The 24,020-nt window shown below is 41.8% G+C and overlaps 1 protein-coding gene across 7 annotated transcripts in view; it reads right to left on the bottom strand.

Moving 5' to 3' along the window:
- Positions 1-24,020, bottom strand: part of Pde8b (phosphodiesterase 8B) — a 179,865-nt gene that overhangs the window by 42,997 nt on the left and 112,848 nt on the right. For 4 of the 7 annotated variants that reach the window (XM_070031219.1, XM_070031218.1, XM_070031220.1 and 1 more), the window contains 6 exons: positions 23,283-23,340; positions 16,168-16,256; positions 9,600-9,678; positions 6,284-6,424; positions 4,731-4,819; positions 2,586-2,646 (listed from right to left, as the gene is read on the bottom strand). In XM_070031219.1, coding sequence (XP_069887320.1) covers positions 2,586-2,646; positions 4,731-4,819; positions 6,284-6,424; positions 9,600-9,678; positions 16,168-16,256; positions 23,283-23,340 — 517 coding nt within the window. The remainder of the gene's footprint in view (positions 1-2,585; positions 2,647-4,730; positions 4,820-6,283; positions 6,425-9,599; positions 9,679-16,167; positions 16,257-23,282; positions 23,341-24,020) is intronic. The other 3 variants (XM_070031222.1, XM_070031221.1, XM_070031225.1) reach the window with 1 other exon arrangement.

A 24,020-nucleotide genomic window follows, 5' to 3' on the forward strand; every position in this document is an offset into this window, starting at 1 on the left:
AGAAGGCTGCGAGGGAGGGTGGTGGGGGAGGGTCTGGGCTATTACTGGCCTAGAGAAGGGAGAAATTCAAAAGAGAAAATAATCATCTATAAATAGATTGGCAAACTTCTGCCAAGAGCCAGGAAGTAAACATTCTAGGCTCTGCAGGCCACAGGTTCTCTGTGAGAGCTGTTCTGGTCAGCTACTGGGTTACAGCAGTCTCCAAGAGCCTGGCCATGCTCCAATAGAGCTGTTCACCAAGCAGCCACCTCAGGCTGGCCACTACAGTTGGCTGCCCATCCCAGCCTCCACCCACCCTGGGTTAGGCTTTCTCCAGTCTCAATTTGCTCTTCCCCAGTGCTGTGTTCTGATTAGCCCATTTAACCTGTCTTTGACTCCCATGGTTTCTGGGGCAGACATTGTATGTCTCTGGTGCCAGCACCAAGCAGGTGTTTGATACACATCTGGGGAGACTGTAGGTGGTGGTGGTGGGGCTAATGTTTACAGCAGACAAACCTTAACAAACACTTCCAGCCTCTTGGCAAAAATAAATAAATAAACAAACAAAAATAAAAAACCTACAGGACTTCCAGATGACAAACCCAACCAGAAGTAGCTGCCTGGCTTGTAATTCTATTTCTTGTTAAAATGCAAACCCATGGGTCGATGTTGACGTCAGGGCTGAACCCCAGAAATCAGTGCTGTGGAACGCCTGCAGACAGGCTGCTCCCGTCTGGAGCTCCCCGGGCGTGGAGCAGAGCCCAGAACCACACACTTCAGCCTCCTTTGATGAGGAGGAAAAGCATTGCTGCCAGCCAGAGGGACAAAATGCTTTATTATTGGAAAATCTAAGAGTCTCTCTAGGCCTGTGCTGCACCATTAGGTGACGTCAATGGCTCAGAGTATAAGAGCTCTGCTTAGAACAGCGGCTGATTCATGGTGGTAAAGGCGTTGCTATTTACAGCCACAGAAAAGACATGGCCCTTGCTTCTACATCCTCAAGTCCTGTGCTAACAGCTCCTCTGCTTTCCCTATGCGCCTGTGGTAGCGGCTTTATGGCTGGCCAGAGGCCAAGACTGAGATACTTCATTCCATTCACGCTAACCAACAGCGGCGGGCCTACTATGTGCAGGCAGCTGGCACACCAACCCATGACCCTGTGAGAGAGGGAAGGGAGGTTAGCTCACAAATAGCTATGCCAGTGGAGGTACAAAACTAACAAAGCAATCTGGAGGGCTGCCTGGCAGTGGAGTTATAAGGACTGGAGGTTCTCTTCATTGCTCCAAAAGGGAGAGGGGAGAAAATGAGGCTAATGTGATGGAAGAAGGGCATGCTTGATTTTAGACATGAGCTATACTTAGTTAATTTCTGGCATGAGAATGAATGAGCCCAGTGGAGCCTGCCTGTGTCCTCTCCTGTGAATCCACAGCCCAGAAACGGTGGTCTGTACTACGTGTGTTAAGTCATTTGTCTCTAAAGGGACACCAGGATTGCCTGTCCCTTGCCATCTGCTTGTGACCCCTCTCATGCCAAACTTACTCTTCCTCCTGGCTTGTATCAATGTAGCTAACTTGATGATTTTTTTCCTTGTGAAAGCCCATTTTCTTCCTTCCCATGTCTCCAAGGACTTGCCTCTTTGCGTGACTTTTTGGTATTAACAGAACATTTCCTGACTCCAAATTAGATTCTTAGTGGTGAAGGAAGGCTTGTAGGTTGAACTAAATGTTAGGAACAAGCACATGGCCATAGTGACTTTGATGTCCAGAGTCTCCTTAAGACATAGCACATCTGTCCCTCAGGAACTTCTCTTGGAGGAGCCCTGGCATCTGTGGTCCTGCCAGCCCAGTCCAACTCCTCATGAGCCAGGTCTTACCCCATTATAGGACCCCTACCCCAGAAACCTCTGAAAGCTCTTAGAAATGCTATCACTTCACCAAAATCAAAGATCATTTTCTGTAAGGTTTCAAAAACAGCTCATTGGTAACTATTTTTGCTGCATAGTTTTTAACCAAGTTACAGAGCATGAGATGAAAATCCATGTGATCAAGTAGCAAAAGTATGAATCACATAAAAGAAAATTCATCTATAACATTGTTCTCTGCTATAAAACTATCTTAATATATCCTTAAATATAAAAACTTGTTAAAATTCTGTTGTTTCAGAAGTTATCATTTAAATGCATCGCTTTACATGATATCATGGTATGAGAAAAAAACTGCAATCCTAATTTGGAATGATTCTGAATTTGGATGCAGATTGTAGGGTTGAAATGCTCAAATGGATATATACTTTTCATCTGTTTAAGAAATGAAGTTAAAAAATAAGATTGGGGGGTTGGAGGAAGAATTTCATACTTGCCGCATAAAATACATTAGCTTAGTAAGTAAGCCAAGAGGCAAGGCATAACCAGTGTCTTTGCTAATAAAGTAAGACACATTTGCAGGGGAATCTTTCACAAATTCATATCATAGGTGTCTAATGTCCACATGAGCCTTCTTAGCAGGTAACTACAGTAAGATATGGAGAAAGACAGGCAGAGAAGGGTAGCAAGAATGTAGCACATGGTGAAGCTGACAAAGCAGATGGTGGGGGTCTGAATACTGTACCTGCTTATTATTGTCAGTGGTACAGCACAGCTTCTTGAGGGAGACAAAATGCCTAATTTTCCTAATAACATAAATAATCCATGATTAGTGAGTTCAATACCAGAGGGCTCCACAAATCAGCACATGAAAACATCAGCAGTCTTCTTAAAGCAACACTCCCTTAGCAGGGACTAGGGTAGATTTAGGACTTAAGCAAAATCCAAGCTACAGAAAAGGTATTTTCCACACAGCTCCCACCCTGCTCTTAAAAAACCTGGCTTGGTGGAATCCCAGCTGGTGCAGACACATATTCTGAAGGGGTTTCTCTTTGTGTAACTGTCTCCAGAAGTTTGGTTCCTAGATACTTTCAGGGAAAGCCTGCAATACTACCCACACATAACTTCTGACATAAATAATTTGATTTCTCATATAAAAAGCCAGGACATTTATTTGGACAGTGGCCAGGGCAAGCTAAAATTCTGCCAATTAGGTTGTGGTCTTGTTCATGACCATAAGGGAAATTAAAAGATGACAGGTACCTAGGCCCCATGTAAAAGTTAGCTCAAGGTGGACTTTCTGTTGAAAGTGCAGCCATGAAATTCAAACACTATATAAGACCTCACACCTCAAAAGTGCTTGGGACACTGCATCTTTCTCTCCAACCCCCCGTGTCTGTCTCTGTGTGTGTGCCTCCATCTCTGTGCCTGTGTCTCTATCTCTAACTTTTTCGGGTTTACTTTTCTCTGGAGAACTTTAAAGAGAGCATAGAAAATACTAACTATTCTTTAATGAGCATCATTCGAATAGGAAGAGGTAACATTCCCGATTTTAAACCAGAATTGCCTCTGCTAGTTCACTGCCTACAATTAGATAAAAATAACATTGGAAATTGTGTCTAGATAAAAGAACTTCTTTCCCTCATCTGTCAAATCAGAAAAATTTATTCTGACAGAAATTACCAAGTAATAGCAATCTCCTCTGCTTTGGTTATCCACTGATTCTGGTCCCATGTACAAAAAACAAAAACGGTTCTTAGCTTCCATGTTCTCAGAAGATGGTCTAAGAATAAGGATGTTAAAAGCATGAGAGCCCGGGCATTATTTTCTGCCAGCCATGGCCGCTGGTAGGAAGGGATGCGTTGAGGTGATGCCTGCTCCCACAGGGACCTGTTGGGAGCACAGCCTGGGGCAGCTGCTCCCAAACAAAGGGGAGCCTTCGGGTAGAAGCCCGGTTAGAAGCTTATGGTGCCTGCCACCTCCAGAGTTCAGCCAGAGAGAAGACATGCATTACACAATGTATCAAACACTAGGCAGTGATCTCCATCTGATGGCAACACGAGTTCAAATGGCTAAACAAGTAAAATAGGAGAAGACACAATATACAAATCGTTTGGTGATTAGACTTCGAGAAGCATCACCCCCCACCCCCAGCTGGTCATGTGTGCTTCCCACTGGAGTATCCACTGGGACTCTCCAATACCAATTGTTGGTGTGCTAACTCTTCTTACCTCATTATTTCCATGTTCTGAGTCCCTTACAAACTCAGACGCTCAAGTGGGGTTGACCTTTAAGATGGGTCAGTGAGGTGTTGTTAGGAGTCTGGTCTAGCCCTGTGAACCTTCTCACAAAATTTAACTGAGAGAAGGAAAAGGAATTGTGTAGTTTTCTTATCTCTCTACAACACAGACATCTCTGGTAACCTGAGTCCATGGAGTCAGATGCCCTCAGCAGCTGGCCAGACAGCATCCCTTACAGTTTAGTGGCCTCCAGAACTTTCTGAACCCTTGTGGAAGAAACCCAGAGCCAACCTGGAGAAAACCAGGAAAGGTAGGGCCCCAGGAGAGAGAGAGGTAGACTCCCTGTGGGCTGAGGGCAGAGGCTTAGAGCCCCAGCTGGAAATTACTAAAGGGGAACAACAGCCTGGACATGAAGCCCCCTCAAAGGGTACTGGAAACAATGGGAACATCCATGACTAGAAGACAGGGGGAAGAAACGCATGTATGGGGCGCTACTGGCTTGGTAGGATACGTTAGTGCATTCACATATGGCACAACACTACTGTTTGCAAGGACCTAAGGCTCACACTGGCATTCAGTGTCTAAACCCAATGCTCCCAACAGCCTGAGTCCATGTCTGCAGCTGAAAGAGTCAAAGAGCTTGCTCTCACCCTCCTTGGCCAATCACTGGGGTGATCTTCACGTGCTGTTGGATGCTGTCCCCGGATTTCCGTCTGGCATAGTAAACCCCCTGCCACTCCTACATAGACAAAGAGAGCTCTTAAGATCCTTGGGTCATGGTCACAGTTGCCCCCATGGAGTAGGCTGAGTCAGAATGTTTGCACAAGCTGCCCTTACATTGCACCAAACTCTGCTGTACCACTGCTTCCACAGCAACACTGACACCATCACAAAGCTTCGACAAAACCACACAGTCAATGTGTCCACTTGGCTGCCTGTCCTGGGCTCCAGGACCTCTGACCAGGGGGTCAAGTTACCTGCTACTAACCTTCTGCCATAGCACTGAATTTGAGAAATCACTCTCAAAATCTTCACCACCTATGAGTCGACTTAGTATTTTCAGTGTACTGATGGGTAAACGGAGGCTCAGAGATTTCAACTAACTTAGCTTCATTAGGAAGTAGAGAATCTGATCATAAACTTGTATGTCTTTAACATTTCCTGAAGCCCCCAGAGGGCTAACATTCTTGGAGTCTCTCAGCCAAGATGTTTAGAGCTACTCTGACTCTTCAGTTTCCACAGGTGCTGCCAAGAACAAAGCTAAGCACTGGACCCTGGGAATCGGCTGAGAGGGCCAAGTGACATCAGGAGGAACCATGGAGTACCCCAATCTTGGGAGTAACTCAGAGGCGGGCTCTCACCTGTTTCTTGTCCCTTTCCTTACATATGATATGGCTGCGTATGTCCATTGGGTTAACAAGTGAGTGGTTGGATTCTTTTGCCAAACCCTTTTGGAGTAGTATATAACATTTTATATCTTGTTTAAGTCTCATTGCTCCAATTGTTTTAAAATCAAAATTGGTTATCTTTATAATCTACACATTTTTATCCCTATTGAATGGCCTCCTGTTCAACGAAGACAATGTTTATCAAACTATTACACAGAAGAGAAGGAAAATGGAAGACAGCAGGCGAGGAAGCTTAGAAGAAAGTACCCAGCCTATCCCAGTTTAGAGGGCCAGCACTCCTTTGGAGGAGAGGGCTACAGAGGAAATTCCTTTTGCACTTCTACCATGCCTTTGTCTCCCAGGATGACACAGAAGGCAGGAAGAGAAGCCAGGAGAGAACTACCCGTGGATTCTGAGCAGTAAAGAGCAAAGACAAGAGAAAAGGGCAATTAACAACAAAAAATAGACTGACATTCAGTCCTACTTTCTAACTGATAAGCTGAAAAGTACACAGTAGCTGTCTGGGTAGAACACTGCTCAAAGGTGGGCACAGTATTCCAGAAATGACAGGTGGCATTTACTTACACAGGTAGCATGCATGTCCTTTCACGATTAACACTGGATTCACTTGAGATGCAAAACTAAACCATTAACTCCTTGCAAACAGCAAAAGGCTTTCACTTAATTCTGATATTATTAAGGAAGTAAACCTTACTGATGAGACACCAAAACTTCCAACAACAGCAGCAGCAGCAGCAACAACAACAAAGCACGGGGGAGAGGGCTTTGGGACCAGCTTTGCCCGTTCCACTCACCTTTCCCTTCTTGATGCAGGTATTAATGGTGTCCAGAAGGTCAGCCCGGTTCTTGTCACTCTTGGGCAGGTCAGCAAGTTCTTTGCCCAGTAGCTCCCCTTTGTGGTAGCCCATCATCCGCTCGAAGGCTGGGTTGACGTACTGTGAACAGGATGGGTTACATATCAGTGTGCAATTCAGGGTACTCTGCTGGGACTCAGGACTATGGAGAAAGCAGTTCTAGCACCAATTGTGCTCCACAGCAGGGGCCACAGGGACATCCTTCCCTGACCTCCACAGACCAGTGGCCTTCCTCCTAGATGGCCACTATTTAACTGCTGTCCTAAGTCCTCTGTGGGCAGCTGGAAGGAACTTTAGCAGGGAAGGAGCGAGAAAGCCTTCCTTATCTAGTAGTCCAAATCTGTGGTGGACTTCACTCACCATCTGCCACCCCAAGAAATCAGGAAAAATCTGGAAGAAAGTAGAAATAAAAAATAGGGCTGGGGATGTGTAGCTCAGTGCTTGCCTAGCACACATGAGGTCCTGAGTTCCATCCTAGTATCAGAAATTTTAAAACAAATAGGTAATTAAGCCAGAGCTTAATTATTTCAACAGGTTGTGGCATTTATTAATCATAGCTGTAAGGCAGCAATTTGATCTCATATCTGCTGGTTTTCTACTTGCCACAATTTATTTATCGATGCTATGGTTGAGGTCACTTTTAATCTAATCTGAACAAAAAATATAGTTAACCAGCACGGACAGGACAGCCTTGTAGAGCCGAGTGCTAGTGGAGAGGAGGAGTATGCCACCATGCACTTGGAGGTCAGCAGACACGGAAGGTTTCAGTGCAGAAATCTGCTATGATCTGGGGTTTAGAACTATTTTTTTAACCTACTCGGCTCAGGCTTCCACTTCCATTTTCTTTTCAAAATGCACAGAATCAGATGATAGGTCAAGAGTAGGGGACAGGCATTGTTGAATGTGGGGAAAGCGTGGCCACGCTGCACTTTGGTCATGATTTCTGTGGGTAAGGGTTCCATCAGAAATGTTCTCCCACACTCTAGTCACTCTCTTCCTCCACTGGGGCGATGGGTCACAAACTGGTTAATGTAAGGACACCTAGGGAGCTACTCCATTGGGAGCATAGCTTCTATGAACATGATTAACCCCAGGAGCTGAAAAGGTCAAGAGGATGCTCTAGTCATCAGAGCTATGGGGATGGCTAAAGAAGAAAGCTGTGACATCACACACAGAGCAGGTGGACAAGGTGGGGGCAGCCTGGCCCCTCCTCTCAGGATCAGCCTTCAGCCCCATAGTGGGCCCTGCAGGCTGCCAGGCTACCTGTAAGTCTCCCTCCTCTGGGCTTTAGAAAGCCTTAGGAGTCTGTGCCTGACTGATTCCCTGCTCCCCATCCTGCCCTATTCCCCTGTCTTCCTCTAGGAAAGGAAAGTAGACTCTGTCACTCCTAAGAGCTCCCAGTGACTCCTGTGAACACTAAGCTAAGTACACTGAACTTAAGTTTTTGTTCATTTTCTATCCCACTGGACATTAAAATCCTTAAAGCCAAAGGCCATTTTAGAATCTTATCTGGCTATTCCTGTTTATTTTGTAGATATGTGATAAGTAAATAGGTAATATGATAGAATGTAACGTTTCCTTATTTGTTGGTTAATATATATTTTTTTTCCTTTTCTTTTTTGATGGTACCGGGGTTTGAACTTAGGTACTTGCTATGCGGGATGCTCTTCCACTTGAGCTCACCTCCAGTCCTTTTCACTGCAGTTACTTTCCAGATAGGGTTTTGAATTTTTGCCCAGGGCTGGCCTCAGAACACAATCCTCCTAATCTCTGTCTCTAGATCAACTGAGAATACAAGCATGTGCCACCATGCCCAACCCTTCTTCCCTTTGCTTTGAATTGAAATTTGCATTGATGATACATCTTTAAAAGTAGCAAAAGGAGATCCCCTGAGAAAACCCCTGTAAAATCTTATTCCAGAATACAAGCTTCCATCTCATTTCAGTGACCCTCCCTCCACCTCTACTTCACAGGCACCATCTATTTTCCTGTGCCTGTTTATGCCTGTCTTTGGAAGAGGCTGAAAGATGATTTACGCCATAATGTGAAACCATCTCCGGACTAGGGATACGGGGTTGCTTACTACTGGTTGCTATCAACTCAGTTCCCTATTCAAACAATCATCAGTTAGATTACAAGTAGAAAAGGTGGGTAGAAGGCAGAAGCCCCTTCTCCTTATTTTAGAAATCATAGCCCAGCTGCCCACCACAAAGTAGGGAGGCACAACACAAATGTGTTTCGTGGACAGGACTGACTGTTCAGTTCTAGATGTAAGTGGGGGAGATATGGGATTTGTGGGATTTGAGCCAAAGCTGTGGGCAGGTGAGCCAGAAATAAGCCAGCAATAGGAAGGAACCTTCAGTTCCATTTCAAGGAGCAGCCAGAAAAACAAATCCTAAAAATGCAGCCAAACAGGAAAGTAGTCAGGCTTTGGAGTCAAAAAGACATGGGTGCATGTTTGGGTTTCAATGCTTATTACTTCTTGGAGAAGTCCCTGGACCTTGCTGGGCCTCAGTTCACTCTCCTATACTATGGGGCCAGTATGCCACTGTTGCCAAATGGAGATGGAATAACTCAATGAAAGTGATGCTGACAGAGCCAGGTGGTGTGGGCTACTGACACCAGGGATCTGTGGGTATAGCAAGGCTTGGCTGTGTATGCAGTGAGAGCGTCAGAAGAGACAAAAGAAGGCTCCTGTGGAGCTGACCACAGTATGTTGGTGTTCTAGTGGCCACAAGTACTCCTCACGTGCAAGGATACTCTGTAAACTAGCTACAGGCAGGCCACTGTCACAGAGAGGCCACAAAAGAACAGCTACATTTCAGAGGAACAGCAAATGAATGTTTATCTACCATACACATTCCCTTAAGAAGACATAGTGCTCTATAATCGGTATACCAACTACAGGCAAATAAATGAGTCTTCTGAATGATTTGTTCCCATACACATTTGCAAGTGTTTGCTCTACAATTCTGGTTTGCTTCTCTAAATTCTGTCTTGACAGATGACCCAGAGAATATATGCCAACTCTGTCAAAGAAACCACAGCTTATGATCTGAACACATACATCTTATTCTTTATTGAGAATCTAATTCTTTTAAGTCTGTCAGTGTGCTTTACATAGTTTGATTCTCAGTTCTTCAAAGAAAATGTACTAATATATGATAATTATGGGAAAGCACTTGTCAAAAAGGTGGCCCCAACTTGAAAAAGGTTCTATTTTGGCATCTAATGATAGAAGTGTTTCTTTCCTTACCTGAATCACGTGGTCATCGCTTGTTATTTCTATGGCTTCGTGACAGTGGTCTAATGCCGTAAACACTGAATTACAGGCCCTGAAAGATGCAAAAGACTGAATTAGTTGTCCTATAAAAGTCATTTGCATTTTGTTGGTTAATTTAGCAAAGTAAAAAAACAGATGCTAGATTCATTGAAGACTTATACTTCTTATTACTATGATCTGACTATTGGCATCCCCTCAAAGTTCCTATGCTAAAAACTGAATGCCCAATGCAATAGTATTAATAAATGGGGCCTTTGGGAAGTGATTATATTATGAGGGCACTACCCTCACGAATAGGATTCGTTTCCTTAGAGAAGACCCTTGCTCCCAATGCCTTTGAGGACATGGAATGTGTTATCACCAGACAATAAATCTACCAACATTGTGATCTTAGATTTCTCAGTGTCCAGAACTAAGCAATACATCTGGTTATTTATAAATTTCCCAACTTAAGGTATCTTGTTATGCAGTCCAAACAGACTAAGTCAGTTATTATGTTTTGAAAAAGTGAAGTCATCTTTCAAACTACCTACATAAACAACAGTATATATACCCATATGTATGTTCAAAAAAGAACTGTAATTGCGTTCTGAATGGCTATGTGTATGCTGAATGGAGCTTCAACAGGGACACAGAGAACAAAACACAGATGAAACTGTCTTGTAAGTGCCATATGTTCTATGTTGGTGACATTCCATTTCCTTCACAGAATTGGTCAGAGAACAGGGAAAGTCTCCATCACTTAGGAGGCTATAAGTAGACCTAAATTGGCTCTGAGGTAGTCTAGCCTCCTGCAACAGACATAGAACCATCTTTTCTTCTTCTTATTTTTGTGATGCTACTTTGGTTCCAACCATACTCCCTGGCATGAAGAAAGGAAAATATGGCCGGATCCCCCTGAGTAGTACCTGTGCAGCCCTCCAGGTATCCTGTCCTGTATATCTAGGACATTTGAAATCAGGCTCACAGAATGCAGTTATAATTTTAACTAACTTCTAAATCTAGAACCAGTTCAAATACAGTAGGTTAGTTACTACCCAATATGGCAAGAATGTAACTAGGGCTCTGTTATTTGTACTGACTATCTAAAGAATCCCAGCAAAGGCTTTCTTACACATTACAAAGAGAAAAAAAGAAAAGCATTGATTTATTGCCCTGATATTTGTTCATACAAAACAAACTCTTCCGATGTTATTTTTTCCACTCATCAAGGGAGTCTAATTTTGCTGCTTTGTTTTGATCTGTTTATAAGGGAAAAGGCAGAAAGCATTGAGTGAAATTTGAGTTTGTACTTTTCCAGTTCTGGAATCTTGGGCAACGTTTTATCTTTACTTGGGTTCCTCATTTAGAAAATGAGAAGACAAAGAATACGTATTCCACAGGGTTTTGTAATCATCAGAACATGATTTTTGCTAAGTATTTCTCAAAGCACTTGGGACTGTACTGAGTAAGAATTCAACATGTAGTAGCTGTTATTATTTGTTTTCTAAGGCTTTTAAAAACCTTTAGTGAAAAGAAAAATGAATTATAGCTTGTCTTTTTTTTCATGTGAATATCTAAAATGTCAAACCAAAAAGTGTATAATAGCCAGGTAACCTGCATGGAGAGTGAAGGGTTTTGGCCCCGGTAATTCCAGAGATGAAGATATCAGTGAGCAAGGGTCGGAAAGCAAATAACCATGTTCTGGATGAACAGAGCTAAGAATGGGACCAGCCTGACTCTGCTGGCATTCCTGAGTGGACAGATCATTTCTATATTCCAATTGTACCCATCCACCCAACTTCAACTGCATACTGTCACACTATCACTTCAGTATTTGTAAACATGGTGATTAGCAATAAGAAGGAAGAGTAAGAGAAGAAATCAGGGCCATTATAAACATGGTTACTGAACTGCCTCTTGAGAGATAAGCAAGAGCCAGTGTGTGTGTGTGTGTGTGTGTGTGTGTGTGTGTGTGTGTGTGTGTGTGTGTGTGTGTGTGTGTGTGTGTGTGTGTGTGTGTGTGTGTGTGTGTGTGTGTGTGTGTGTGTGTGTATGTGCACACACATGCCAATAATAGATCTTGTGGTCAGGACCTCAAGTTTCACTGAACTTTTTCATTCACAGTTGGTACTTTACTTGAGTCATACCTCCAATTCTGAGTTTTTGCTGGTTAACTGAAGAGAAAAGTCTTGAGGATTTGTCTAAGTGAGCTGGTTTCAAACCTTGATCCTTAGAGCTCAGCTTCCTGAGTCGTTAGAATTATAAGCATGAGCTGCCGATGCCCAGCTAACAGCCAGTCTTATGAAAAGTATTTTCTGGATACCTGGTCTATAATGGGCTCAGTTCCTTATCATAGAAAAGGACTTCTACTTTTCAGAAGTGCTGTGTGGCAATACACACTCTATATGGGCCAATTTGTCAACTTTGAGAGCTGGATAATTAAGTTCTAATGAACACAAATTATCAAACGATACATTTCTCTCCTGCATAAGTGGTTTCTCTAAGGTACCCATATATTTCAACTAAGAGTGTAAACTGGTACTTTAGGCAATTATCATTTTATCAATTCAAGAAGTGGCCTTTGTATAAATCTTCAGCGCCAACGTCTAGGGACTGGTCTATTAAACATTCATTTCATGATTAGCCACAAAACATAAAATCTTCAAAAAGTATAATGCCCAGTAGGAAAGAGCAAATTCTTTTTTTTTTCTTAATTTTTTTTCTTTTTTTTAAATTTAATTTAATTTTATTTGAGAACATACTGTACAGAGGGGTTAAAATTACATGGGCAGGATAATGCATACATTTCTTACCAAGCATTGCAGCCTCCTCCTTTGTTTACCCTTCACCTCCCTTCCCAGCCTCCCCCCTCCCCTCACCCAATCATACCCCCCTCCCCCCCACACACCGACATTGTAAAGCTGGTTTTGACATGACATTTAAGAGCAAATTCTTATACTGACAGTTGACAGAAGATACTTAACAGAACAGGATATTATTCTTCTTCCTGCACTCACAGTGACAAACAGGGCAAACAACAATGTTTACTTGGGTTTTCGATCTCTCTACTTAAATAAACATGCAGCAAAATGGGGCAGTCAATTCGTGTCATGTTGCTAGAATTTAGGAATCTAATTTGCTTATATTAATTATTCATATTCTCTAGGCAGGACAACCATGGTTTTATTAATTTTCTGTTCTTGCAAACCATATAACTATATCTCAAATGCCTTTAGTTGATAGGTTTGACTTCCTTTAGGTTAAGTCAGAAATTGGAAAAAGAAACACAAGAGAAAGAAAGGTAATGGCTGGGCATTGGTGGCTCTCGCCTGTAATCCTAGCTACTCAGGAGGCTGAGATCTGAGGATCACGGTTCAAAGCCAGCTTAAGCAGGAAAGTCCACCAGAAAACTGGGAGTGGCACTGTGGCTCAAGTGGTAGAGCACTCGTCTTGAGCTGAAGAGCTGAGGGACAGCGCACAGGCCCAGAATTCAAGCCTCATGACTGACAAAAAAAAAAAAAAGAAGAAAAAAAAAAAAAAGAAAGAAAGGTAATGTAGGTAAGCGTGAAAATCCAGGAAGGATGAGCAATGGGACCATTTCCTGCAGACTTTCTTAGGGGCCTTACAAGGACCCCAAGGGAGAGCCCAAAAGGGAAAGGCAAATGTAGGTGTCCAGGTAGAATGTGTATTAGCAGCTACAATGGTATAGAAGGCACACACAATAACAAGCAGGACAATGAGCTCTATTCTAGCACTGTAGCCAACATGTCAACTTGCACAGCTATGATCATGTCAGCAGTCCTCTGGCTTCCAGTGTCTTTCTTTTGTCAATGTAACTGAGCTAGATACGTGATCTCCTGTGCTTCTTTGGGAGGCACACGACACACAGACAGAAACACAGACACACAAATACCACTGAGAACAAAGGTAGAGCTAGGCAAGGTGGTGGCATGTCTATACTTATGAACACAAGTCCACAGGGGCCTTGAATGAGCTGAGTAGGAACCAGATGGAATCACGGGCTTGCTACTTTCTGGCACTAGTCCAGGGATAAGGATGCAAAAGGGTAGATTATTTTAATTATTTAAGGCTCCGTGTATGTGTCTACCACAATAGCTGTCACAAAGCACCCATGGGAGAATAAAAGCTCTACAAACATCCATTAATGCTAGTATTCCACAGAACACAGAGTCTGGTCCATCAGAAATGTTCCTTCCTTCTGAAATGAAGGGCTTCCACTGTCTTAAGATTGGGAATTAAAGAAGCATTGAGTAATTCCTAGACTGATGAATGATTGAAAGAATAGCTGGAACTGTATTAGTACAAACTGATCAGCTGAAACTCCTGGTAAACTATGTTGACTTTAGATAAAACAGGTCTTCCATGATAAAAAAGGCATTATCCTAGAAGCTCTGCATTACATGAGTTATTTTGCTTAGCAGAGAAATTCATCAAGTGTACACAGAAATGTGCACATCTTTAAAATGTATTCTACCTAAAGTCATTTTAAAAAAATTAGACCACATCTTCTGTTTGGTTATTTCCTCTGGACCTACTTAGGGACTTGATTATCCAGGAGGAAAAGGCAAACATTGCAGGGGACCAGGCTTGCATCATCCTTTTGATAAGTTCAGACTCACATACAGAGGTGTTCAGCATCCAACACCATCATGCAGCACAGACTGTGTCCTTGTAGAATGACAGTCATGTTACATATTTAGCTGCAGCCGAGGGCGGAATTATAGGGAAAATTCTTACATAATTAGACTATAATTATTCTGGCTTTGTATAATAAAGAGCTCATTTCCCAGTTTGTCACAAATGGTATAGCCACTTAGCTGCCTGAGGGTACAGGTAGATGCTCTGGATGTCCCTGAATGCCCTCAAGAGCTGGAGGAAGGTCATGATCAAGGTCACTGGCTTCTCATCTGTTGGGGTTTGGATCTGGTATATCTGGGGAGATTCAAATCATATGTGTGCATGAAAATACCCAGATAGGGAAAAAGCTCAGGTTAGGCCAAGGAAGAAGCAGTCAAAATGCAATCAAGTGAGATGGTATTGAAAGAAAGAGGACAGAGAGAGCTAGGCAGGCTCTTCTTCCTGGAACCCCACCTCCCAAATTGCTGGGATTACAGCCATGAGCTACTGCAACTGGCCTATATTCTTTTTATCTCATTTAAAATCAGGAGAGACACTCCCCTCCCTTGCTGAGGGGAAATAAAAACTATACACAAAAATATACCAAAAAGCACAAATTATAGAAGAAAAGACTATGTAATTTTCTGAAACTAAAAAAACATACAGACAAAAAGAAACCAAGGAATTTACCTTACTTAAATATTTAAAAAAATCTTTGGTGAGTTTTGTTCATCAAAGGCTTTGAAATAATCAGAATTTTTCAAATATCTGAATTACCACTGACTGGACATTCTTTTGAAACATTTTTCCACTGTTACAACCATCAACTTCTTATTCTAACATTATTCTTTAGCTTTCTCTAGTCACCAAAGAGGAATCCCCAGACCAAGTGTACCCAGGGAGACCTGCTGCTGCAGGTGTAAACCAACCTAGCAGCTGACTAGCCTGAGAAGCCATGCAGGAATTTTCCTGCTGGATGCCAGAAAGCTGCAGGGGACTGGCCCTCTCAAGTAGGGGGTAGGGGTGGGTGGTAAGGTTGATGAGCCTCCTCTTGCCACTCCCCTCATCTCTGACTTGAACAGGGCAGTTGGAAAAAATTAGGGTCCTCAGAGCAGAGCCTGAGCCAAACCAGGCAGGTGCTAGGACCCTGGCAGTCTAACTAAGCCTAGAGCAGAACAAGTCAGTCAGCAGCAACTTTGGCTATTAACTGTCACTAGGAGACTCCCACCAGCACCTGAAAGCCAGTATAAGGAGCCTGCTCTTAAAGTGCCATATACCTATAAAGAGACCAAGGTTCCTTTCTTGAAGATATCTCATGAATATTGAGGTCAGAAATAGATTTAGGAAATTACTACATAGCTATTTTCATAGTTAGCAGAGTAAATACACCCAATGGTTTGCCCTTACTAAAACAATACAAGTATGAGTTTATAAATGTGGAAAGTAGGAGATAGAGAGTTATTGCCAAAGGTTATTCTTTCTCTCTCTCTCTCTTTTATTGTCAAGGTGATGTAGAGAGGGTTACAGTTACGTAAGTAAGGTAATAATTACATTTCTTGTCAAACTTGTTATCCCTTCCCTTATTTTTCTCCTACTTTCCCTTTCCCCAACCCCCCAACAAAGGTTATTCTTAATCTTGATTAAATCATGCAAAAATTAAACCAGATTTTCCCAGGTTATGATTTTAAAACTGCTGGAAATGGCAGAAAATACTTCCAAAAGAAGAAATGATTTCAATTTAGGCCATTATGTCAAGGGTTTCCCCAGTTTAAATACTGCCCCTGGCCACTTGGCATTATCCAGTTTAAGAACTTCAAAATCTACGGGATTCAGCCATGAGATGGTGAATATCAGCCTGTTGACAGGTAAGATTTTTCTAAAGAGTTATTAAGCTGTGGTGCCACTGCATTTTGCTACATACCGTAATTTGAACTGTGAGCGAACTTCCCCGTGTTCTATTTGAATCAGTTCATTATAGCAAGCAATTATGCTGCTATTCTCCATAAATCTCTGAAAAGAAAGCAAAGATAATACATAAGACATTCCCAATTATTTCTTAGAGAGTCAAGTAGAGAAACTTAACAGCTGTTCCTACCACCAGGTAACTGTTATGTAAGATGTCTAGTAAGTAGGATGAGAGGAAACAGAAAAGTTGTCAGGGAGTTTGAAATGCTTGTTTGAATGCATGAGAAACAACAGAGCAGGCAATACTTATACTTAGTCTCCCTTTATAACAAAGGTGGAATAAACTTCATTATGAGTAATCATAGGAAAATAAATACACAAGAGCACAAAATGCTTCCCCAACCATGTACTCATTGCCATTTCATATTGTACTAATAAAAGTCACGGAAACTCAATCCCAGCATTTTCATTGTGTGCTACATTGCCAATGAACTCATTGTAGGAAGTGGTTATTCTGCTTCATTCTGAATTTTGTTAGTGCTTAATCCACAGCTCATTTAAAAAACCAGTAAACTTGGTCAGGTGTGGTTCCTCACATTTATAATCTCAGCTACTTAAGAGACATAGATGATCAGGAAGATCACTGTTTCAGGCCAGGAAAAAAGTTAGCAAGAACCCATCTCAACCAATAAGGCTGAGTATAGTGTTACATTTCTGTCAACCTAGCTATATGAGTGGTTTAAACACAAGCATCATGATCCAGGCTGGCCCTGCCTCCCCAAATATATATATATATATATATATATATATATATATATATATATTATATATATAATATATATATATAATATGAGACCTTATTCAAAAATTAAGTAAAGCAAATGGGTTAGAGATGTAACTCAAGTGGTAGAGCCTGAGTTCAAACCCCAGTACTGGCAAAAAAGCAACAAACAAAACATTAAGCTAAACAACAAAAGATAAACAACTCAGTGAAAAACTGGGATACATATTTGGTAAGGTATGTCTCTAAGAAAATATACAAATGGGCAGCAAATAGAAGATGCTGTATTGTCAGCCACTTAAGAAATGCAATCAAGAGCACAGTGTAGTCATTCCACAGCCAAGGAGATGGCTATACTAACAAGGAGAAAATGGGCACAGGTAAGGATGTGGAGAAACAGAACACTTGAACATTGCCAGTAGGAATGTGAAATGGTTTAGTTGCTGGGAAAAATACTTGGGGAATGAGTCAAAAAACTTAACACAGAATTTCTGTATAATCCAGGGAAGAATATACCCAAAGGACTAAACATGGAGACTCAAATACTTGTATAAACAGGGCCCTAGTAACATGATTCATGATAGCTGAAAGGTAGAAGTAGCCCAAATGTCCATCAACAGACAAATGTATAAACAATTTGTGATGTGTACATATAGTGAAGTGTTAGTCAAACATAAAGCAGGAATGAAGTATTGATACATGTTGTATCATGTATAAACCTAAAAATATTCAGTGAAGCCAGGTACCAATGACTTACACCTTGTAATCCTAGCTACTCAGAAGGGTGAGATCTGAGGATCATAGTTCGAAGCTAGCCTGGGCAGAAATGTCTATGAGACTCTTATCTCCAATGAACCACACACACACACACACACACACACACACACACACACAGTGACAGTGGAGCTGTGATTCAAGTAGTAGAGAGTTAGCCTTGAGCACAAAAGCTCTCAGAAAGCATTCAGGCCCTGAGTTTAAGCTTAGGACTGGGGCACATTCTTGCACATGCACTCTTGTGCATGTGCACACACACACACACACACACACACACACACACACACATCAATGAAGATAACAATCATTTATAAAATAGACACCAAAAGTCATATGTTGTGATTCTATTGACCTGAAATCTCTATGGTGGATCTATCCATAGAGCCCAGACTGGGGATGTCCAGAGCTGAAGAAGAATTAGAAGTGACCACTTAATGGGAAAAGGTTATAAAATGTTTTAGAACTACATATAGGTGGTGGATACACAACTGTAAATATGCTAAATGTCCATTTAAAGTAGTTTATTCTTTCTTTTCCTTGTTTTATTATCTTTAAATAGTTGTACAATGTTCAGGTTACCATGCCTATCAAAGTGTATAGTGCATCTTAATCATTCTTACTTGCATCTCTTTCAATCCCACCTGTCCCCTCAAGTTTCCCAGTTCCATCTTTATGTGTGCACATTGAAAATTGTGATTATATTCACTCACCATTCCTCTCCCATTCATTCACTCCCTCCCCTTAACCTTAGCCACCCTCAGACAAGACATGTTTCAGCTAGCATTTTGTTAAACTGGCTGTTAACTGTTCAAAGACGTTATACCAAAAAAATCCACCCTCCATAGACCATATTTCAGTCAGTCAGTCAGTGAGTGTGTGTGTGTGTGTGTGTGTGTGTGTGTGTGTGTGTGTGTGTGTGTGTGTGTGTGTGTGTGTGTGTGTGTGTGTGTGTGTGTGTGTGTGTGTGTGTGTTGGTCCTGGGTGCTGTCCCTGAGGTTTATTTGCTCAAGGCTAGCACTTGACGGCTTAAACTCCAACTCCATTTCTGGCTCTTTTGGAGATAAGATTCTCATGGACTTTCCAACCAGGGCTGGCTTCAAACCATGGTCCTCTACTCTTAGCCTCCTGAGTAACTAGGATTGTAGGAGTGAGCCACTGATGCTAGGAACTCTTTGATGGGTGGAACCATGTGTCAGGCAGTTAGAGAGTTCTGAGTAACTAGCTAAGGCTTTACTTTTAATTTTATTTAGAAATACTTTTTAGAAAATAATGGTATTTGCAGGGAAATGGGTGGAACTAGAGTGAATTATTTTGAGTGAGGTAAGCCTAGAACAGAGACAAACGGCACATGGTTTCCCTGATATGTGGATGATAAAGCCAAAATGCAAGGAGCTACGACAAAGTAAACAGGACCTCCAGAAACAAAGGACAGTCACTCATTTTGTCATATCATTGCTAAATGACTCCATGTTCTTGACCATAGATATCGTATATATATGCACGCAACAGAGGGAAGCCAAGAGGAGGATGCAGAGTAGGTGGGAAACGGAACAACATACAACAAAGGGACCCACCAGCTGCACTGGTCATAGAAGAAAAAGAACTAAGCAACCCAAAGACAGTGATGGGAAGGAAGGAATGAGAGGGAAAGAGGGAAAGCTTACACTAAGCAAAAGGAAAGAAATGTAAACAGCACCTGATGTGGGAGAAACACTTGTATTGTCAAAGCTCACAGAATTCACAAACTTTATAAACCATGATAAAGACAATTTGCCTTGTAAAGGTTAAAATGTGTTTGTGACTTTAACTAAGTATCACTATTCAACAATAATGTGAAATATATGAAATTTATGTAATCACCTAATCTCAATTAAAAAAAAAGAAAATAAAAATGAGAAAAGGGATGGGTTAGGAGCCATGGGCAGCATGAGTCGGCTAGAATGTTCAGATGAATGACTATGAAAAGAGAAAATGTACAAATCGGGGAGGGGAAGGGAAATAACAAAATGCTGAAATAAGGATACAGGATGACCCATTATAACAATGAGATGTACAAGACACTATGTTGAAAACAAACTTTACAACTTTGCAGGGGGGTGAGGGATGAGTTGGGGAGGTGGAGAGGGAAGAGACAGTAGGGAAAAATAAAGGAGGGGGTAACAATGTTTGACAGGAAATGGACTCATTACCTTGCTCATGTAACTGTAACTTCTCGGTACAGTATCTTTACAATAAAAAATATTTAAAACTAAACAAAATAAAATCTCTTTTTCAAAAAAAGAAAATACTCTTTAGAGTTAAAACATTCTGTAATACAGTAGATTATGCTAAAATTGGCATGATGGAGTGATCAGATCATCCCATATGCTGATGGGCAGTGTGGCTAATGTGCTCTGTGGATTCTCAGACTGAGTCTTCACTAACCCCAAACTTCCTTGACCCTAAAAGCTATCTCTGTGTAATACCTATGAGCATTTGGAATACTGGAGTCACATGGGACAGTGTGGGCAATAAACTTTAGAGAACCCGGACAAGAGTTTGGAGTTAAGGCTAAATGGCATCGTTGAGTTCGCTGTGAACATGAGCTCTGGCTAGCTATTTTGTTGTTTTGCCTTTGTTTCCATCTCTGAAAAAATGGAGAAAATATCAAATCCCTTATTGTGTTGAGGAGGATTAAGTAAATCACCTGGAACCGAGCCTGACAAATAATGAATTACAGTTCCCTAGTCCTCATCCACAAGCAGCCACTCAGGGGAGAATTATGCCCCACAGCTATGCCCTGGCATGCCCAGCACATTACTTTGCACACAATCAGCTCCAGAAATACTTGTTGAGATGAATAAGCATTATTTCAAACAGAAAAAGGAGGCACACAAAGGTTAATATAAGGTTAATCTTGCAAAGATATTAGTTTCTAGAAGGCTTAGTGTGGAGTATCAGCATAGTTGATCACATACTCAAGCTCCAAAGGCTGGGAGGGGAATTGTTGCAGGACATTTGATATCACAACATGTTCCTGAATCCTCACTCAGGGACCATAGACTGAAGTGCTGGCCTCTCAGCTAGCAACACAGGCTGAGTTTTGGCAAATGATTTAGTACAATCAAAACAACCCAGGGAAGGCAAGAAGAGCTGGCATATTTGGATAGAGAGTTGCCAAAGACAAGATCTTCTTCAGAAAAGGAAAACAGCCACCTGGAGATCTACCTCAGCTGTTCCTGAGCCACAGTAAGACAGGAAAGCCACCATGGGGGCTGTGTGCTCCCCTTGGATAGGGCTCCCAGGACTGAAGTACCCTGACCCAACTGGTGAATGGTCTTGACCAGATTAGACCCAGCACAGAGGACAGCCGGCAGTCCTGACAGGGGTTGCCTCTCATGTTCCCACTAAGGGTCCATTCATTGTGGGTGACTGCAAAAATCAGTGACTGGTCTGGATGGAGGGAAATGAAACCTTCCAGAACAGCAGAGACAAGTTAGAAAATATAAAAGGAAACAAGGAATTTTTGTTAGGTTCTCTTGAGTGTTTGTCCTTATGATTAACAGTTGTTTCTCCTAAGCATGTGAGCAGATGTTCAATCTCTACCTTCCAGTCAAGAGGCTATTGCTTCAAACAACACCAGTCTCTAAACCAGTTGGAAGAAGGATCACTGAACTAAAGCAAAATTCCAAAAGGCCACTCAACAGACCCATGTGGGTCCCAACTGATGAAGCAGCTCAAGGCCATTCTCCATGAGAAAAAGCTAGCACGTTCATGCTCTGAGAGTCAACTTGAAAAGGTCAGTGTGTGTGTGTGTGTGTGTGTGTGTGTGTGTGTGTGTGTGTGTGTGTGTGTGTGTGTGTGTGTGTGTGTGTGTGTGTGTGTGTGTGTGTGTGTGTGTGTGTGTGTGTGTGTGTGTGTGTGTGTAGGGGGGTATCCGTATGGCATAGAAGATCTATGAAGCCTGTGAATAATTTTAACTTTTTTTTTAGAAAACAAATGAACAAGAAAAATAAGCCCCACTCACATAATTTCTTTGCTAATTTTCCTCTACAATCCCAAACTCAGGATTATTTGCAGAACCAAATATTACTGCTGTGAAAAGAGATGACAGACACCGAGAAGTATTAGGCAGCTGTGGAGTACTGCTCACAATACACACATATTTCTGCTACACACTGTGATTTACTACGTTGCCTTCAGCAGCGCCGCTGCTTCCAGGTTTACCAATACACAGAGCAACCACTTCACAAAGGCACTTCCTGCTTCTGTGGTCTACAACCAAGAGGGAAATTGGTTTTAACCTCAGAAGAGCAAAATATCATACCCAGAGCACCAAAGGAATTTTCATAATTCACAAGGTGCAGGTAGTACCTTATTTTTGAAAAGATGTATTCCACCATCTCTTTGATCTGCCATTACTCCTTTCAAAAGTCCTTGTGATACAAGGCAAGCCCAGCTGTTCAGTTTGATGTTAAATCTACTTGGAATAATGAAGCTCAATCTTTTAAGATTGAATATTGTGAACTTGCAAAAGTCCAGCCTAGGATCTCTATACTATTTTATCCAAAAGTTAATCTTTTATTTTTGAAAGAGGACAATGATACCTATTATTAAAAATCTAAATATATAAAGGTCTTCCATAACTTCTCTAAATGAACTTTTTAAATATAAAATATACTTCTTTTTTTAACATTACTGTTTAGGTTATCTTTTTCTACTCCTTTTTTCCCCTTTATTTTAATTAACCCCCACGTTTACCTAGGTGCTGATGGCTCATTCTTACAATCCTAGCTACTCAGGAGGCTGAGATCTGAGGATTGAGGCTTGAAGGCAGCCAGGGCAGAAAAGTCTATGAGTCTTTTATCTCCAATTAACCACAAAGATCCAGAGGTAGAGCTGTGGCTCAAGTGGTAGAGCACCAGCTTGGAGGAAAAAAAAAAAGCTAAAGGACAGCACCCATAGCCTGAATTCAAACCCTAGTACCAGCACACGCAAAAAAAAAAAAAAAAACAACAACAATATTTGCTTTCAATTTGCATGCATGCAGCTATGACCACAGTCAAATTTCCAGTTTCACATAACTGTTAAGCCCAGTTATCTAGTTTGAGGGTAAATCTCCTTGAAATAATAGATCTGTCTCAAGATGAATATCAGTATTTTTCACATAGTTGTGATTCAAAGACTTTTCCTTTGTAGTGTTCATGGTATGAACCTGGCATATAAACTCTGGTGGGTCTTGGTGAACACAGAGCCAAGTGCCAATTTGGTGTACTTGTTTGTATATATAATCACAGGCACCTTGACTCTGATTCACAGGGCTGATTGACATGAGACTACTTTATGACTATTGAATTCTGATCTGACATAGTAAGATGCATTTTCTATGTCTTACATATCTGTTGCTAAGACATACAACATTATGAATTAAAAAAAGCAAAAAGCTTGACTAGCACTTGCTTGTTACATCCCACAAAAACACAATTATTTCCTTTCTCTCACTCACAGTCCAGGGGCTCACTTCCCATGACAATTCTCATGGCTTGAGCTTTGCTATCATGGGAGAGTCAGAAAGTACTGGATCCCTTTGTACATACCCGGTTGAAGCCTGCATGGAGGAGAGGAAGGACTGAGGCCTCTTCACAGTCATCAGATCTGCAGCAAAGCAGAAAATGTGGTCACTCAGAAGATACAAACCAGGGTTCCTCACACTGAAACATGGAGAAAGAGCAGTGAGACCATGGCTGTTAGCCATAAGAGGGGCTTCCTGACCAGCATGTGCTCACAGGGTTCATCTTCAAGGGCAGAGACCCCACATATGCCTTCCAGATGAAAACAGAACACTGACAGTCCAGGAAATCCAGTCATGCATTGGGAAGTACCAACAAGTACATGTGTGGGCCTGCTCCAACCCTGAGCTGTCCTCGGAGCAGTCTCAAGCAGGATTCATCAAGGACACTACTCATCCCAAGACCGTTGTTTCAAAACCTTCTGCAAGTATGACTTTTGCTTAAGGCCTAGCTGGATCTACCTTACGATGTCAAGAGCAAACCTGCAGGACTCTACAGCCAACTGGGAGAGAAGTGTCAGCAAGAATGTAAACTTACTACAGAAGGAAACAAAAATTTGTCATTGTCATCTATTCTGGGAGATGGTTTCCTACAGTGAGCCTACAGTTAGGTGTTGAGTACAAAGTGGGGTAGGGACTAGCCTGTCATGAAAACATCCCATTGAGAGAGAAACAAGGTCCCTGAGATAGCCAGACAGTGGCTTGGAAAGAAAAATGGAATAAAAGAGATTGCATGGAAATGTCAATCAAAACAGGAAGAGAAATT

The sequence above is a fragment of the Dipodomys merriami genome, unplaced genomic scaffold (assembly GCF_024711535.1).
Source record: "Dipodomys merriami isolate MVZ:Mamm:240054 unplaced genomic scaffold, mDipMer1.0.p SCAF_20, whole genome shotgun sequence".
Taxonomy (NCBI): Eukaryota; Metazoa; Chordata; class Mammalia; order Rodentia; family Heteromyidae; genus Dipodomys; species Dipodomys merriami.